Genomic DNA, 18,590 nt, shown 5'->3' on the forward strand with positions numbered 1-18,590 from the left:
TTTACACTACAGTTTTTAAACTGCAACATTAACACCCCTCCTTCAGAGTGCAGGCACTGTACTTCCCATCTCCAGGACTCAAGTCCGGCCTGCCGGTTTCCCTGAACCCCTTCATAAATGTTACTTTGCTCACACTCCAACAGCACGTCAAGTATTAAAAACCATTTGTCTCCATTCACTCCTATTAAACACGCTCACGCATGCCTGCTGGAAGTCCAAGCCCCTCGCACACAAAACCTCCTTTACCCCCTCCCTCCAACCTTTCCTAGGCCGACCCGTACCCCGCCTTCCTTCCACTACAGACCGATACACTCTTGAAGTCATTCTGTTTCGCTCCATTCTCTCTACATGTCCGAACCACCTCAACAACCCTTCCTCAGCCCTCTGGACAACAGTTTTGGTAATCCCGCACCTCCTCCTAACTTCCAAACTACGAATTCTCTGCATTATATTCACACCACACATTGCCCTCAGACATGACATCTCCACTGCCTCCAGCCTTCTCCTCGCTGCAACATTCATCACCCATGCTTCACACCCATATAAGAGCGTTGGTAAAACTATACTCTCATACATTCCTCTCTTTGCCTCCAAGGACAAAGTTCTTTGTCTCCACAGACTCCTAAGTGCACCACTCACCCTTTTCCCCTCATCAATTCTATGATTCACCTCATCTTTCATAGACCCATCCGCTGACACGTCCACTCCCAAATATCTAAATACATTCACCTCCTCCATACTCTCTCCCTCCAATCTGATATCCAATCTTTCATCACCTAATCTTTTTGTTATCCTCATAACCTTACTCTTTCCTGTATTCACTTTTAATTTTCTTCTTTTGCACACCCTACCAAATTCATCCACCAATCTCTGCAACTTCTCTTCAGAATCTCCCAAGAGCACAGTGTCATCAGCAAAGAGCAACTGTGACAACTCCCACTTTATGTGTGATTCTTTATCTTTTAACTCCATGCCTCTTGCCAAGACCCTCGCATTTACTTCTCTTACAACCCCATCTATAAATATATTAAACAACCACGGTGACATCACACATCCTTGTCTAAGGCCTACTTTTACTGGGAAATAATTTCCCTCTTTCCTACATACTCTAACTTGAGCCTCACTATCCTCGTAAAAACTCTTCACTGCTTTCAGTAACCTACCTCCTATACCATACACCTGCAACATCTGCCACATTTCTACCCCCTATCCACCCTGTCATACGCCTTTTCCAAATCCATAAATGCCACAAAGACCTCATTAGCCTTATCTAAATACTGATCACTTATATGTTTCACTGTAAACACCTGGTCCACACACCCCCTACCTTTTCTAAAGCCTCCTTGCTCATCTGCTATCCTATTCTCCATCTTACTCTTAATTCTTTCAATAATAACTCTACCATACTCTTTACCAGGTATACTCAACAGACTTATCCCCCTATAACTTTTGCACTCTCTTTTGTCCCCTTTGCCTTTATACAAAGGAACTATGCATGCTCTCTGCCAATCCCTAGGTACCTTACCCTCTTCCATACATTTATTAAATAATTGCACCAACCACTCCAAAACTATATCCCCACCTGCTTTTAACATTTCTCTCTTTATCCCATCAACCCCGGCTGCCTTACCCCCTTTCATTTTACCTACTGCCTCACGAACTTCCCCCCACACTCACAACTGGCTCTTCCTCACTCCTACAAGATGTTATTCCTCCTTGCCCTATACACGAAATCACAGCTTCCCTATCTTCATCAACATTTAACAATTCCTCGAAATATTCCCTCCATCTTCCCAGTACCTCTAACTCTCCATTTAATAACTCTCCTCTCCTATTTTTAACTGACAAATCCATTTGTTCTCTAGGCTTCCTTAACTTGTTAATCTCACTCCAAAACTTTTTCTTATTTTCAACAAAATTTGTTGATAACATCTCACCCACTCTCATTTGCTCTCTTTTTACATTGCTTCACCACTCTCTTTTTCTCCATATACTCTTCCCTCCTTGCATCACTTCTACTCTGTAAAAACTTCTCATATGCTAACTTTTTCTCCCTTACTACTCTCTTCACATCATCATTCCACCAATCGCTCCTCTTCCCTCCCGCACCCACTTTCATGTAACCACAAACTTCTGCTGAACACTCTAACATTACATTTTTAAACCTACCCCATATCTCTTCGACCCCATTGCCTATGCTCTCATTAATTAGCCCATCTATCCTCCAATAGCTGTTTATATCTTACCCTAACTGCCTCCTCTTTTAGTTTATAAACCTTCACCTCTCTCTTCCCTGATGCTTCTATTCTCCTTGTATCCCATCTACCTTTTACTCTCAGTGTAGCTACAACTAGAAAGTGATCTGATATATCTGTGGCCCCTCTACAAACATGTACATCCTGAAGTCTACTCAACAGTCTTTTATCTACCAATACATAATCCAACAAACTACTGTCATTTTGCCCTACCTCATATCTTGTATACTTATTTATCCTCTTTTTCTTAAATTATGTATTACCTATAACTAAACCCCTTTCTATACAAAGTTCAATCAAAGGGCTCCCATTATCATTTACACCTGGCACCCCAAACTTACCTATTACACCCTCTCTAAAAGTTTCTCCTACTTTAGCATTCAGATCCCCTACCACAATTACTCTCTCACTTGGTTCAAAGGCTCCTATACATTCACTTAACATCTCCCAAAATCTCTCTCTCTCTCTCTCTCTCCTCTACATTCCTCTCTTCTCCAGGTGCATACACGCTTATTATGACCCACTTTTCACATCCAACCTTTACTTTAATCCACATAATTCTTGAATTTACACATTCATATTCTCTTTTCTCCTTCCATAACTGATCCTTCAACATTACTGCTACCCCTTCCTTTGCTCTAACTCTCTCAGATACTCCAGATTTAATTCCATTTATTTCCCCCCACCGAAACTCCCCTACCCCCTTCAGCTTTGTTTCGCTTAGGGCCAGGACATCCAACTTCTTTTCATTCATAACATCAGCAATCATCTGTTTCTTGTCATCCACACTACATCCATGCACATTCAAGCATCCCAGTTTTATAAAGTTTTTCTTCTTCTCTTTTTTAGTAAATGTCTACAGGAGAAGGGGTTACTAGCCCATTGCTCCTGGCATTTTAGTCGCCTCATACGACACGCATGGCTTACAGAGGAAAGATTCTTTTCCACTTCCCCATGGACAATAGAAGAAATAAAGAAGAACAAGAGCTATTTAGGAAAAGGAGAAAAACCTAGATGTATGTATATATATATATGCATGTGCGTGTCTGTGAAGTGTGACCAAAGTGTAAGTAGGAGTAGCAAGATATCCCTGTTATCTAGCGTGTTTATGAAACAGAAAAAGAAACCAGCAATCCTACCATCATGCAAAACAGTTACAGGTTTCTGTTTCACAGTCATCTGGCAGGACGGTAGTACTTCCCTGGGTGGTTGCTGTCTATTTCATATTTTATATATACTCTGATAATTATACTTATGTATACCTGTACTTACACACTGTGCTGGCATGCAGGTACACATTAAAATCAGTAAGAGTGTCTTATGTCTCAAGATGCCTTATTAGTAATGATGATAATGTGCAATAATAATCACCAAGTCTCATTAAATGTCGTATATTACGTTAATATACACATCTTCATTAATCCATCTATGATATTTTTTCAAAATTATATAATAAACATTATACATAACATATAAAGAAGATAAATACAACCCACAGTAGAATAAATAAACAGATATGAGATGTGGTAGCCAGACAACTTGTACAAGTGACAGCAAGAATAACGTTTTCTCTAGTCCAACATAAGCGAAAGTATGTATGTAGAAAATTATTCCTTTCGTATGCCTTCAGTCAGAGTGTCATTTCTTCTAAAAATGGTGTTACACGAGAATGGGAGTGTTCTTTATTTATTCTACTGTATCAATATAGAGACAACTTGTATACAATGTAACTTGTACACAAACCAGACATGTTCGCCTGGTTTATTAACAAAACTTGCGTATGACTGATTTGTTTACATAACTCCATGAGTGTCCTCTCTCATGTACTCATTCTCTTCTGTGTCTCATTTATTCGTTTTATCACATTTACTCACCTCTGACCCTACATTAGGACTACAAATATTTTAAGTAATGAGTGAATTGTATATGCATTTTATCGCTCTGGGATGCTTAAATGTTATAGAATATTATGTGTGGGTGGGTTGGCCTGGTATGGTAGCCTGGCTGGCTACCATACATACCACACTTGATTTTTTTACAATAAATACTACTCATCTCACCCTAGATTAAGACTACAAATATTTTAAGGTAAGTAATGAGTGTACTATATGTGTACATGTATTTTACTTTATTGATTTTTAATGCCTAGTTCTATTGCTAACCCCAATGGAAATAAGCCACTGGCTTTTTTCCTAGGTACTTTACACATATGCTGCTATGTATGATAATCTGTGTAACTATTTGTGTATACCTGAATAAACTTACTAACTTAATATATGTCAGTGTAAACTTGTTATCTAGTACATGCATTTATATGCATTTATAAGTGGGAAAAAAAGGTGTTTCACTTTACGGCAGTAGCCTGGAACCAAACCTGGCGTATAAGTGGGGCCCTACTCTACTTTGTGTGTGTGTGTGTGTGTATACTCAATCGACTCTGTTAATTAGTGTCAGCTTAGTCACCTAGAGCCTGCCAGCCTTTCATGAGCTCTACCAAATATTTAGTCAATACCTCCTCTACGAGTGGCTGTGAAAAAACACCCAGGTGTAAATTACCAGTTTCATGTCCTTATTGACACCTGGTTCCTGGTTAATGGCTAAGCAGAATGAAACTTACACATTGCTTTAATATGACACTTGACAAGCTCTGGAATTGACTTCCACTAGTCATATTCCCAACACTGCTGTACTTCAGTTAAATCCCTGCATACCTTGTACAAGAGTATGGATTGCAATCTACATGACAAACAAGTTGGGAAAAAGATGTGGATTTGTGTGCCCCCAAGGTCTTTCTCTGTCTAACTGGGGATTGGGTGTCTTGGACTTGGTGACATCAAGCACTCTGCTTAACAGTGAGCTTTCACAGTACTTGAATGTCATTAAGTCATTACATTGACATTCACCACTTTAACTGAGAAAGTTCTCAAAATGAAGTCTTGTTTCTGAAGAGTGTAGATTCTGGCTTTAGTGCAGGAAGCCCATTGATAACACAAACGAGTCTTGGTACCTAATCTCATTTATCAGAGAGACATCAGCATGTCTTCTCTCACTGGCACATTCAGAGCAATATTGATCTAATCTGGCACTGATGGAAGACAAACCACCATGTCAGTTCTTTCTGGTTCTTTACCTAAAAAGCTGGCTCCTGGCCTTCAAAAAAAACAGCCCCTTAAGTGCCAATGATGCTCTGGGGCAACATTGCCAAATGGTTGGCAGAGGAATGTTAATCACTCGATATGTGAGTCACTGTTATATTTGTAAACTCAAGGCAGGTGACCTAGCATATGGCACTCTAGCATGGTGAGAAAGCTGTTGTACCCATCTTTCCCTGGCAGAGATGAGATAACAGTTACAAGCCTCCTTTTGATGGCCCTATGGAGAACACTGACACACAGGCATTCAAAAAATTCCCAAAAAGCCCACCTAAGACAAGAAGAAATAAAAGTCCATCTAAGGCATATTTATATACACTAAGCTAGCTTTACCTAACCTAATCAAATCAAACCTAACCTATCCTTGATTAGGTGGTTGAATAGAGGATGCTCTTCCAGGACCGAGTGGATTATGTCCTATTTTGCACTTTCACAGAGTAGTTTTTCACTGGTTGGCTTTTGTTCTAGTAGGTGTGGATGTTGCATTTCAGAGGGCCATTTGAGTTTTAATGTCTTGTGTAAATTTCTGGCAGGACAGCTATACTAATGTGTTATAGTGAATGTATTTCCTTCCCCTCCAAGGTGGGGAGACTCAAAATACAGACGCCCCCAACTTACGAACAAGTTACGTTCCAGAAGACTATTCGTATCATGAATTGTCTGCAAGTCATTATTTTGCCATTTTTCTATTGTTACAATTATTATTACTGTTTTAATATTATCATCATTATTATTGTTCCCTCTCTCTGCCGTTGTTCATTGAAAACTTAGACAGTACTGTACAGTATCAGTAATGTATGGTTCTTAATACTAAAGCATATTTTAATAAATGCTGTAATAAAAAACTTCTTTAACTAACATGGCAGTCTGTTTGTATGTCTGAATGTTCGTAGCTCAAGTGTTCATAAGTAGGGTAGCTTCTGTACTGTATATATTTATGCATACATGGGCTCCCTTAATAATTTAATAATAAAGTTTTCTATTTCTTATTCTCATGGTTTCATTATCTGCAAAAGATAATTCCCTCATTCTTAGAATCTTGGTCCACACTAGGTTGGATGCCTCTGGCCCCAATCCTTGGTCTAGTTCTAATATCATGAGATCACTGTAAATAAATGAATTTTTCCAAACTCTCGGGCGCCATGGAAAACGATTGGCTATATTGTTTATTGTGTTTTGCCATTTAAGTTTTTGAGGGATAATGCCAGTGTAGTAAACATCCTCCATACGGAAGGGGTGGGTCTTGTTGGCTGCATGGTACAGTGGTGCTATCAGTCTCCTGCAAGACAAAGCAACAATAATATCTTATTTTTATGTGAAAAAGTTATAATTTCAAGCCTACAAACCCTTCATTGGAGATTTCTTATGTTGAGGGGCTCTTGATCTAAGGAATTGGAGCATTGCTTCAATTCCTTGAATCAAACCTGAATGCCTTGCATCTCCCAGGAACTGCATTACCCCTGCAGGTTTAGAACTCCCCTCTCCCCATAAATGTACGGTAGAACCTCGGCTTACGAATGCCCCACCATGCGAATTTTTCAGGATACAAAGAGTTATTTGGTCGATATTTGCTTCTGGATATGAATGAAATTTCAGGATGCAGACTTCCCCCTCAAAGAAGCTTCCTTGGTGAGGGGCTCAATCTAGGGAATTGGATCTGTGCTCCAGTTTCCTAAATTAATAATAATAATAATTATTATAATACTAAGTATAATTTAATAATAATGTCATACGTATAATATAATAATTATAGTAGTATACTATAATAAGTGAGTTTGAGAGCGCCATGACAAGATGGCAGACTGAGTACTGAAACAACGTTGACGGAGTTTACCTCGCGGTGGAAGGAATTCTTGTGTTTTCCTTACATTTCATGCAGTTATTCTGCCAAATTTATTTTTTCTAACCATGGATCCTAAGAAAGCAAGTCCAAAGGACAGTGCTGAGAAGAAAAAGTGGATGATTTCCATGGAATTAAAGCAGGAAATCATAGATAAATGCACTAGGTGCAAGGGTTAAGGACTTGGCCAGGGAGTACCAGTGTAGCAAATCTATGATATGTACAATATTAAAGCAGGAGGAGTCTATAAAGTGCCGTCAACCTTTGCCCGCATTTTTTCTCCAAGGTACATATACCAGTTTATTTCTACATTGTTTTCCTTATGAAAGTAGTGATCTAATGCAGTTAGCCTCACAAACTCCATTTTCTCTTATAATAACACCTCTGAAGGGGAGACGTTTTCATAGCGGGAGCCACCACTCTCCTCCGTTGTCGTCCACTAGCCACATACGTAATGACATTTTATTCATTCTAGAGTGTACATCAGGTTTCTATATTATTTATATTGTTTATGTCACATTAGATGAATTGCGATAGATAAATAAGCCATAGAGTTGATATTAGCTTTATTTTGTCATGCCTCCGGAGATCAGGAATTTCGCCGAAACAAATTGATGGCATTTCAATTAATTTAAATGAGGAAAATTGACTCGGCATATGAATAAATCGTGTATAGGGCAAGGAGGAATAACATCTTGTAGGAGTGAGGAAGAGCCAGTTGTGAGTGTGGGGGAAGTTCGTGAAGCAGTAGGTAAAATGAAAGGGGGTAAGGCAGCCGGGATTGATGGGATAAAGACAGAAATGTTAAAAGCAGGTGGGGATATAGTTTTGGAGTGGCTGGTGCAATTATTTAATAAATGTATGGAAGAGGGTAAGGTACCTAGGGATTGGCAGAGAGCATGCATAGTTCCTTTGTATAAAGGCAGAGGGGACAAAAGAGAGTGCAAAAGTTATAGGGGGATAAGTCTGTTGAGTATACCTGGTAAAGTGTATGGTAGAGTTATTATTGAAAGAATTAAGAGTAAGACGGAGAATAGGATAGCAGATGAACAAGGAGGCTTTAGGAAAGGTAGGGGGTGTGTGGACCAGGTGTTTACAGTGAAACATATAAGTGAACAGTATTTAGATAAGGCTAAAGAGGTCTTTGTGGCATTCATGGATTTGGAAAAGGCGTATGACAGGGTGGATAGGGGGGCAATGTGGCAGATGTTGCAGGTGTATGGTGTAGGAGGTAGGTTACTGAAAGCAGTGAAGAGTTTTTACAAGGATAGTGAGGCTCAAGTTAGAGTATGTAGGAAAGAGGGAAATTATTTCCCAGTAAAAGTAGGCCTTAGACAAGGATGTGTGATGTCACCGTGGTTGTTTAATATATTTATAGATGGGGTTGTAAGAGAAGTAAATGCGAGGGTCTTGACAAGAGGCGTGGAGTTAAAAGATAAAGAATCACACAAAGTGGGAGTTGTCACAGTTGCTCTTTGCTGATGACACTGTGCTCTTGGGAGATTCTGAAGAGAAGTTGCAGAGATTGGTGGATGAATTTGGTAGGGTGTGCAAAAGAAGAAAATTAAAAGTGAATACAGGAAAGAGTAAGGTTATGAGGATAACAAAAAGATTAGGTGATGAAAGATTGGATATCAGATTGGAGGGAGAGAGTATGGAGGAGGTGAATGTATTTAGATATTTGGGAGTGGATGTGTCAGCGGATGGGTCTATGAAAGATGAGGTGAATCATAGAATTGATGAGGGGAAAAGGGTGAGTAGTGCACTTAGGAGTCTGTGGAGACAAAGAACTTCGTCCTTGGAGGCAAAGAGGGGAATGTATGAGAGTATAGTTTTACTAACGCTCTTATATGGGTGTGAAGCATGGGTGATGAATGTTGCAGCGAGAAGGCTGGAGGCAGTGGAGATGTCATGTCTGAGGGCAATGTGTGGTGTGAATATAATGCAGAGAATTCGTAGTTTGGAAGTTAGGAGGAGGTGCGGGATTACCAAAACTGTTGTCTAGAGGGCTGAGGAAGGGTTGTTGAGGTGGTTCGGACATGTAGAGAGAATGGAGCGAAACAGAATGACTTCAAGAGTGTATCGGTCTGTAGTGGAAGGAAGGTGGGGTAGGGGTCGGCCTAGGAAAGGTTGGAGGGAGGGGGTAAAGGAGGTTTTGTGTGCGAGGGGCTTGGACTTCCAGCAGGCATGCGTGAGCGTGTTTAATAGGAGTGAATGGAGACAAATGGTTTTTAATACCTGACGTGCTGTTGGAGTGTGAGCAAAGTAACATTTATGAAGGGGTTCAGGGAAACCAGCAGGCCGGACTTGAGTCCTGGAGATGGGAAGTACAGTGCCTGCACTCTGAAGGAGGGGTGTTAATGTTGCAGTTTAAAAACCGTAGTGTAAAGCACCCTTCTGGCAAGACAGTGATGGAGTGAATGATGGTGAAAGTTTTTCTTTTTCGGGCCACCCTGCCTTGGTGGGAATCGGCCACTGTGATAATAAAATATAAAAAATGAATAAATCAGGATACGAACAAGGTCACGGAACGGATTAAGTTCATAAGCCGAGGTTCCACTGTAATAATAATCTCTCAAAGATTGTAGTGTTGTGTGACTCGATAATGGTCCAGGACAAACAGAAGCATCTGATTTTCATTTCAGTTTTATTTATGAAAGATCATTCTGCAACAAATAATGTAGTGTACGCACATGTATGTGCAACAATTTTTTTTTTCTTTTCAACACGTTGGGCATCTCTCACCGAGACAGGGTGACCCCCCAGAAAAAAAAAAATTCACCATCATTCACACACAATCACTCTTTGCAAAGGTGCTCAGATAATTATTATTACTATTATTATTATTATTATTGCTTAACCCCACACCTCTTGCCAACACCCGAGCATTCACTTCTCTTACAACTCGATCTATAAATATATTGAACAACCATGGTGACATCACACATCCCTGTCTAAGGCCTATTTCCCAGTAAAAGTAGGCCTTAGACAGGGATGTGTGATGTCACCATGGTTGTTCAATAGTATACAGTATTTATAAATGGAGTTGTAAGAGAAGTGAATGCTCAGGTGTTGGCAAGAGATGTGGGGTTAAAAGACAAAGAATCTAACACAAAGTGGGAGTTGTCACAGTTGCTCTTTGCTGCTGACACTGTGCTTTTGGGGGATTCTGAAGAGAAGTTGCAGAGGTTGGTTGATGAGTTTGGTAGAGTATGTAAAAGAAGGAAATTAAAAGTGAATATAGGTAAGGTGATGAGGATAAAAAAAATTAGGTAATGGAAGACTGGATATCAGATTGGAGAAAGTATGGAGGAGGTGAATGTGTTCAGATATTTGGGAGTGGATGTATCAGTAGATGGGTCTATGAAGGATGAGGTGAATCATAGAATTAACGAGGAAAAAAAGGTGAGTGGTGCACTAAGGAGTCTGTGGAGACCAAGAACTTTATCCATGAAAGCAAAGAGGGGAATGTATGAGAGTATAGTTATACTAATGCTCTTGTATGGGTGTGAGGTATGGGTTGTGAATGTTGCAAAAAGGAAAAGGCTGGAGGCAGTGGAGATGTCATGTCTGAGGGCAATGTGTGGTGTGAATATAATGCAGAGAATCCGTAATTTGGAGATTAGGAGATGTAGGATTACTAGCACTATTATCCAGAGGGCTGAGGAGAAGTTACTGAGATGGTTTGGACATGTAGAGAGGATGGAACGAAATAGAATGACTTCGAGAGTGTATAAATCTGTAGTGGAGGGAAGGCAGGGTAGGGGTTGGCCTAGGAAAGGATGGAGGTGGGGGTAAAGGAGGTTTTCTGTGCGAGGGGCTTGGACTTCCAGCAAGCGTGTGCGAGCGTTAGATAGGAACGAATGGAGACAAATGGTTTTTAGGACTTGACGTGCTGTTGGAGTGTAAGCAAGGCAACATTTATGAAGGGATTCAGGGAAACCAGCAGCCCAGACTTGATTCCTGGAGGTGGAAAGTACAGTGCCGGCACTCTAAAGGAGGGGTGTTAATGTTGTAGTTTTATAACTGTAGTGCAAGCATGCCTCTGGGAAAACAGTGATGGAGTGATGATGAAAGTTTTTCCTTTTCAGGCCACCCTGCCTTGGTGGGAAATGGCCAATATGTTAATAAAAAAAAATTGCTTGTCATGTGGGGGGGTTAGAGTTGAGAGTTTACCATGTGTGTAGCAGCAGCCTTGTAGGTTGCCCAAGACAAACTGGTGGTAAGATATCTGCAAAAAAAATGACTAAAATCTAAGACTGAAGTGTTTTGTAACTACATAAGAGCTGGGAGGATGGTAGACAGATGGCTAGATGAGTTAAAACATGTATGCCTTCACCTGCCACTCTGAACACACTAACAATCCAACTACCTCATTCAGCATTAGCTACTGGCTTCAGCACACTGTCAAATAAGCCACAGAATGTTCTCTCCTGCTCTCCTTTTTTTTCCCTCCATTCAGTATTGAGTGCTGAAGTGTTGTTAATTTGCTACCAGAAGTCACAGTTGTCATCACTCATGACATTTTCTTGAGCATCACATTCACCCCAATACCAGCACAGTCTTAAGGTTGGTTTATGGACCTACACTTCATCCGCACATTCACCTTTAAAAACATGCAAGTTTAGCACTTTTTTTTATACGTATATTAACTGGTACGAAGTTGAAACCCATGTTATGTTTTTCAGTCAGTTTTTGAATGTCCTCGAGTCTATTTATAGTTCTTGTTGAAGTATGTAAGACTCAGATTAGCTCTAAGACTACAACTTCTTGGTGTATAATACAGCCTCTCCTCACTTAACAATGGAGTTCCATTCGTAAGACCACATCAGTAAACAAATTTGTCGCTAAACAAGGAGCATACTGTTATGGTAGTGGGTTTGTGTCAACCATCTTTGATATTGTTTTAATGTCACCTCTGCACCATTTATAACATTTCTGGTATATTTTTAAATGTTTATACAGTGTGTACTCTATATTGTAATAAACATAATACAGTGGACCCCCGGTTAACGAACTTTTTTCATTCCAGTAGTATGTTCAGGTGCCAGTACTGACCGAATTTTTTCCCATAAGGAATATTGTGAAGTAGATTAGTCCATTTCAGACCCCCAAACATACACGTACAAACGCACTTACATAAATACACTTACATAATTGGTCGCATTTGGAGGTGATCGTTAAGTGGGGGTCCACTGTAGAGGAAATCAGCTCTAATATACATTATTTAGGTATGCATACTAGTCAGAGAACCCATCGTAAGTCCGAGTCATCGGTAAACGAGTACGTCGCTAAGTGAGGAAAGGGTGTAATATATATGACTTCCCGAAGCATCGTAAAACGACTGTAAACAGCTCATGGAACAGACAGGCTTCGAACCCATGGCTTACAATTTGGCCAGTATGTTAATAATATAAAAATAATGAATAATAACACTTGAAAATAGTAAGTCAGTCAATAGTAACCTAAGGCCCAGGTGTACAGGCATAATTTATAAGCATAAATACCCTTCAAGGGAGGCGAGTTGATGCCAGGAAGGGGCTCATGATCCAAGAAAGTTCCTATCCCTTTGGCTTGAATCTGATTTCCTCCTATTCCCTATGTGCTGTATAACACTTTTCCTCCCAGTTATACTGCATAATTCATCCGCCTGCATATCTCATACTTTTGAGTCTTGCCTCTCTTGATTCACAACCTCCTAGATTTATATTCTGCTACCAAAGCGGCTAGTTTATTGTGCACCCTATACCCATCCTGTAGATGGTAGTGCAAGAGCATGTACAGCGGACCCCTGCCTTACGATATTAATCCGTTCCTGAGAACTCATCGTAAGCCGAAATTATCGTTAGCCGAATTAATTTTCCCCATAAGAAATAATGGAAATCAAATTAATCCATTCCTGACACCCCAAAGTATGAAAAAAAAAAATTTACCACATGAAATATTTATTTTAATACACACAAACTGAAGAAGACATGCACAATTACTACTCTACTAAGAATAGAATACATGACACTTACCTTTATTGAAGATCTGGTGATGATTGATGGGATGGGAGGAGGGGAGAGTGTGGAAAGTTATTGTTTAGAAGGGGAATTCCCTTCCATTAGGACTTGAGGCAGCAAGTCCTTTTCCGGGGTTACTTCCCTTCTTTTGCCACTAGGACCAGCTTGAGAGTCACTGGACCTCTGTCGCACAACAAATCTGTCCACAGAGCTCTGTACCTCCCGTTCCTTTAAGACTTTCCTAAAATGGGCCATGACATTGTCATTGTACAGGTTGCCAACACAGCTTGCAGTAGTTGTGTCAGGGTGATTTTCATCCGTAAAGGTTTGCAGTTCAACCCACTTTGCACACATTTCCTTAATCTCTTTTTTTAAATTCCACACTAATTCTCACCCTCTTTACCACAGGGATGGCATTAGAAGCTTTCTTGGGGTCCATGGTGACTTATTTTGCAGTTACAAGCACTAAAAACACTGGGATAATGTGAAATGTACCGAATGTATGCATAGATGCGACCGCACTGGCTGGCTTGTCAACACTGGCACTGAGGCCACACGTGGGACGCGTCCCGACGAATCACGTAAGGCGAGTTTTTTATCGTGAGGCGAGGCAAAATTTTTGCGTTCAAATGCTTCGTATGGCGGATTTAACGTAAGGCAATGTGTTCGTAAGGCAGGGGTCCACTGTACATACAAAAGGCCTAGGAACTAGGCCCAAAAAGGGTTAACAGGAGTAAACCTGGATTTGTATCTACATTAGAATTATCTATTGCAAACAAATTTAGGATATTTGCTTAATATGTTTAGTATCTTATTTTCATTAATAAGATATCTTGACATATCACACAGGTTATTATACTGTTTATATATTCCTCAGTAAGTGGACAATTAAGCACATATTGTTCAAGACAGTGACCATATGGCTGACCACATACTTTGCACTTAGTTTGATTATCATGTGTGTGTGTCTGCCAAACCGCCAGAAATACTTGCAAACCTAAACCTGGCTACTACAACATCAGTCTGTCTGTTCACATTGCAAGCTGTTCCGTAAATGTACTTAAGTATCTATTTTTACGTTATAGTAAGTGATAAATATACTCGGGCTTCTAATTGCGTTCCTATAACATTGTTTCATTATTTACTCCTATTATTCCTAATGCTAGGCAGACATCCCAAAATTATTATACATTTTCTTTCAGGGTACTTTGGCTAACTTATTACAACCTCCTATAAGCTGATCAACCATGTATGTTACTTCCATCACTATCAAGCACTGTCACACATGCATTTATTAATGCCAAGCCTCTTGATTACCTTAGCACCTAGCCACTATTACCTGGAGTTTACCTGGAGAGAGTCAACGCCCCCGCGACCCGGTCTGTGACCAGGCCTCCTGGTGGATCAGAGCCTGATCAACCAGGCTGTTACTGCTGGCTGCACGCAAACCAACATACAAGCCACAGCCCGGCTGGTCAGGAATCGACTTTAGGTGCTTGTCCAGTGCCAGCTTGAAGACTGCCAGGGGTCTGTTGGTAATCCTCCTTATGTATGCTGGGAGGCAGTTGAACAGTCTCGGGGCCCCTGACACTTATTGTATGGTCTCTTAACGTGCTAGTGACACCCCTGCTTTTCATTGGGGGGATGTTGCATCGTCTGCCAAGTCTTTTGCTTTCGTAGTGAGTGATTTTCATGTGCAAATTCGGTACTAGTCCCTCTAGGATTTTCCAGGTGTATATAATCATGTATCTCTCCCGCCTGCGTTCCAGGGAATACAGGTTTAGGAACCTCAAGCGCTCCCAGTAATTGAGGTGTTTTATCTCCGTTATGCACGCCGTGAAGGTTCTCTGTACATTTTCTAGGTCAGCAATTTCACCTGCCTTGAAAGGTGCTGTTAGTGTGCAGCAATATTCCAGCCTAGATAGAACAAGTGACCTGAAGAGTGTCATCATGGGCTTGGCCTCCCTAGTTTTGAAGGTTCTCATTATCCATCCTGTCATTTTTCTAGCAAATGCGATTGATACAATGTTATGGTCCTTGAAGGTGAGATCCTCCGACATGATCACTCCCAGGTCTTTGACGTTGGTGTTTCGCTCTATTTTGTGGCCAGAATTTGTTTTGTACTCTGATGAAGATTTAATTTCCTCGTGTTTACCATATCTGAGTAATTGAAATTTCTCATCGTTGAACTTCATATTGTTTTCTGCAGCCCACTGAAAGATTTGGTTGATGTCCGCCTGGAGCCTTGCAGTGTCTGCAATGGAAGACACTGTCATGCAGATTCGGGTGTCACCTGCAAAGGAAGACACGGTGGTGTGGCTGACATCCTTGTCTATGTCGGATATGAGGATGAGGAACAAGATGGGAGCGAGTACTGTGCCTTGTGGAACAGAGGTTTTCACCGTAGCTGCCTGGGTTGTGCAACTGATGGGTTTCTAGATGGGTGGTGATCCTGCTTCTTAGGACCCTTTCAAAGATTTTTATGATATGGGATGTTAGTGCTATCGGTCTGTAGTTCTTTGCTGTTGCTTTATTGTCCCCTTTGTGGAGTGGGGCTATGTCTGTTGTTTTTAGTAACTGTGGGACGACCCCTGTGTCCATGCTCCCTCTCCATAGGATGGAAAAGGCTCGTGATAGGGGCTTCTTGCAGTTCTTGATGAACACGGAGTTCCACGAGTCTGGCCCTGGGGCAGAGTGCATGGGCATGTCATTTATCGCCTGTTCGAAGTCATTTGGCGTCAGGATAACATCAGATAGGCTTGTGTTAACCAAATTCTGTGGCTCTCTCATAAAAAATTCATTTTGATCTTCGACTCTCAGTCTGGTTAGCGGCTTGCTAAAAACTGAGTCATATTGGGACTTGAGTAGCTCATTTCCTTGCTGTCATCTGTGTAGGACCCATCTTGTTTAAGTAGGGGCCCAATACTGGACGTTGTTCTCGACTTTGATTTGGCATAGGAGAAGAAATACTTTGGGTTTCTTTCGATTTCATTTATGGCTTTTAGTTCTTCCCGCGATTCCTGACTCCTTTAAGATTCCTTTAGCTTAAGTTCGATGCTTGCTATTTCTCTGACCAGTGTCTCCCTACGCATTTCAGATATATTGACCTCTTTTAGCCGCTCTGTTATTCTTTTCCGTCGCCTGTAAAGGGAGCGCCTGTCTCTTTCTATTTTACATCTACTCCTCCTTTTTCTTAGAGGAATAAGCCTTGTGCATACATCGAGTGCCACCAAGTTAATCTGTTCTAGGCATAAGTTGGGGTCTGTGTTGCTTAGTATATCTTCCCAGCTTATATCGGTTAGGACTTGGTTTACTTGGTCCCACTTTATGTTTCTGTTATTGAAGTTGAATTTGGTGAATGCTCCCTCATGACTAATCTCATTATGTCGGTCTGGGGCTCCACGCATACATGTCTGAACCTCAATTATGTTGTGATCTGAGTATATTGTTTTTGATATGGTGACATTTCTTATCAGATCATCATTGTTAGTGAAGATGAGGTCTAGTGTATTCTCCAGTCTAGTAGGCTCTATTATTTGCTGGTTTAAATTGAATTTTGTACAGAGATTTAAAAGCTCGTGTGAGTGTGAGTTTTCATCAGAGTTGCCTCCTGGTGTTATTACTGCAACAATATTATTTGCTATATTCCTCCATTTTAGGTGCCTTAAGTTGAAATCCCCCAGGAGCATGATGTTTGGTGCAGGAGCTGGAAGATTTTCCAGACAGTGGTCAATTTTTAACAGCTGTTCCTGGAATTGCTGGGATGTTGCATCCGGAGGCTTGTAGACTACCACAATGACTAGGTTTTGGTTCTCGACCTTTACTGCTAAAACTTCCACTACATCATTTGAGGCATTAAGCAGTTCTGTACAAACAAGTGACTCTGCAATGTACAGGCCAACCCCCCCCCCCCTTTTGCCTGTTCACTCTGTCACATCTGTATAGGTTGTAACCTGGGATCCATATTTCGTTGTCCAAGTGATCCTTTATGTGGGTCTCAGTGAAAGCCGCGAACATTGCCTTTGCCTCTGCAAGCAGTCCACGGATGAAAGGTATTTTGTTGTTTGTTGCTGGCTTTAGACCCTGTATATTTGCAAAGAAGAATGTCATCGGACTGGTGGTATTGTTGGTACTGGGGGGGATTTTTTTTCCGGCATTAGTATCTGTATACGTTGGTTTGGAGTGGAGGCCATCGACTGTGGTTCCACTCCAGGAATGACTGGATTTGGTGTACGATTTCTGCCATTTCCTGCCAGTTTTTTTTCCTTCCTGGCACTAAAAAACCTCTCCCTCTTGAGTGGCTGTGGCTACCCAGGTTTTCCCATGGCCTGGATGTTTTGTATCTTTTTGTCCCCTTTAGATGGTGTGCCTGGCAATATAAGTTATAGCACAGTCTTTCCTGTACTGAAGAGGTACACATTTCGGGGTGAAAAAGCTTACAGGAAGGGAGTTTGCATTTTCCTGTTGACATATGGGCACGGCATTTTCTAGGGTGGTCATAGTTGCACGTCCCGTCTGTTTTTCCAGATTTCCCATGTCTGCAGATACCAAGTGCATAGTATGTGCACAGGCTTGGTTTCCATTTGCCTTGGGTTTCTGTGACTGTATTCCCTGTTTGTGCATGTTTACCTGTCTTATTCCTATCCTCCCTAGCACCAACAATGGAGCTCCCACCAGTTGTTTTTGGTAATATATCCTCACTATTGCTAGCAGAGTCCTCTTGTTTGCTATTTCCTGTGGTATTTCTAGTTTGCAATATTGGTTTTATCTTATCTTTGACTACACTTGTTTTCCCACTACGGCTCCTGTCCCCTATGAGGTCATTTATATGTATTCCTTCCTGCGTATAATTCCCGACTACCTGGACAAAATCTCCAGCTTCACCATTACTGTCTCCCAGGACAGCACCTCCAGCTTCACCATTACTGTCTCCCAGGACAGCACCTCCAGCTTCACCATTACTGTCCCAGGACAGCACCTCCAGCTTCACCATTACTGTCTCCCAGGACAGCACCTCCAGCTTCACCATTACTGTCTCCCAGGACAGCACCTCCAGCTTCACCATTACTGTCTCCCAGGACAGCACCTCCAGCTTCACCATTACTGTCTCCCAGGACAGCACCTCCAGCTTCACCATTACTGTCTCCCAGGACAGCACCTCCAGCTTCACCATTACTGTCTCCCAGGACAGCACCTCCAGCTTCACCATTACTGTCTCCCAGGACAGCACCTCCAGCTTCACCATTACTGTCTCCCAGGACAGCACCTCCAGCTTCACCATTACTGTCTCCCAGGACAGCACCTCCAGCTTCACCATTACTGTCTCCCAGGACAGCAC

General features: G+C 41.3%; 1 protein-coding gene across 3 annotated transcripts in view; it reads right to left on the reverse strand.

Annotated features, from left to right (window-relative positions):
* Positions 1 to 3,370: 3,370 nt before the first annotated feature.
* LOC128696493 (beta-1,3-galactosyltransferase 2) overlaps positions 3,371 to 18,590 on the reverse strand; it is a 59,127-nt gene continuing 43,907 nt past the window's right edge. For 2 of the 3 annotated variants that reach the window (XM_053787752.2, XM_053787751.2), the window contains exon 4: positions 3,371 to 6,686. In XM_053787752.2, the coding sequence (XP_053643727.1) occupies positions 6,371 to 6,686 (316 nt within the window). In that variant the 3' untranslated portion in view covers positions 3,371 to 6,370. Of the gene's footprint in view, positions 6,687 to 10,912; positions 11,479 to 18,590 lie in introns of those variants that run through there. The other variant, XM_070094715.1, reaches the window with a different exon arrangement.

Source organism: Cherax quadricarinatus, chromosome 47 (genome assembly GCF_038502225.1).
Source record: "Cherax quadricarinatus isolate ZL_2023a chromosome 47, ASM3850222v1, whole genome shotgun sequence".
In the NCBI taxonomy this organism is placed as follows: domain Eukaryota; kingdom Metazoa; phylum Arthropoda; class Malacostraca; order Decapoda; family Parastacidae; genus Cherax; species Cherax quadricarinatus.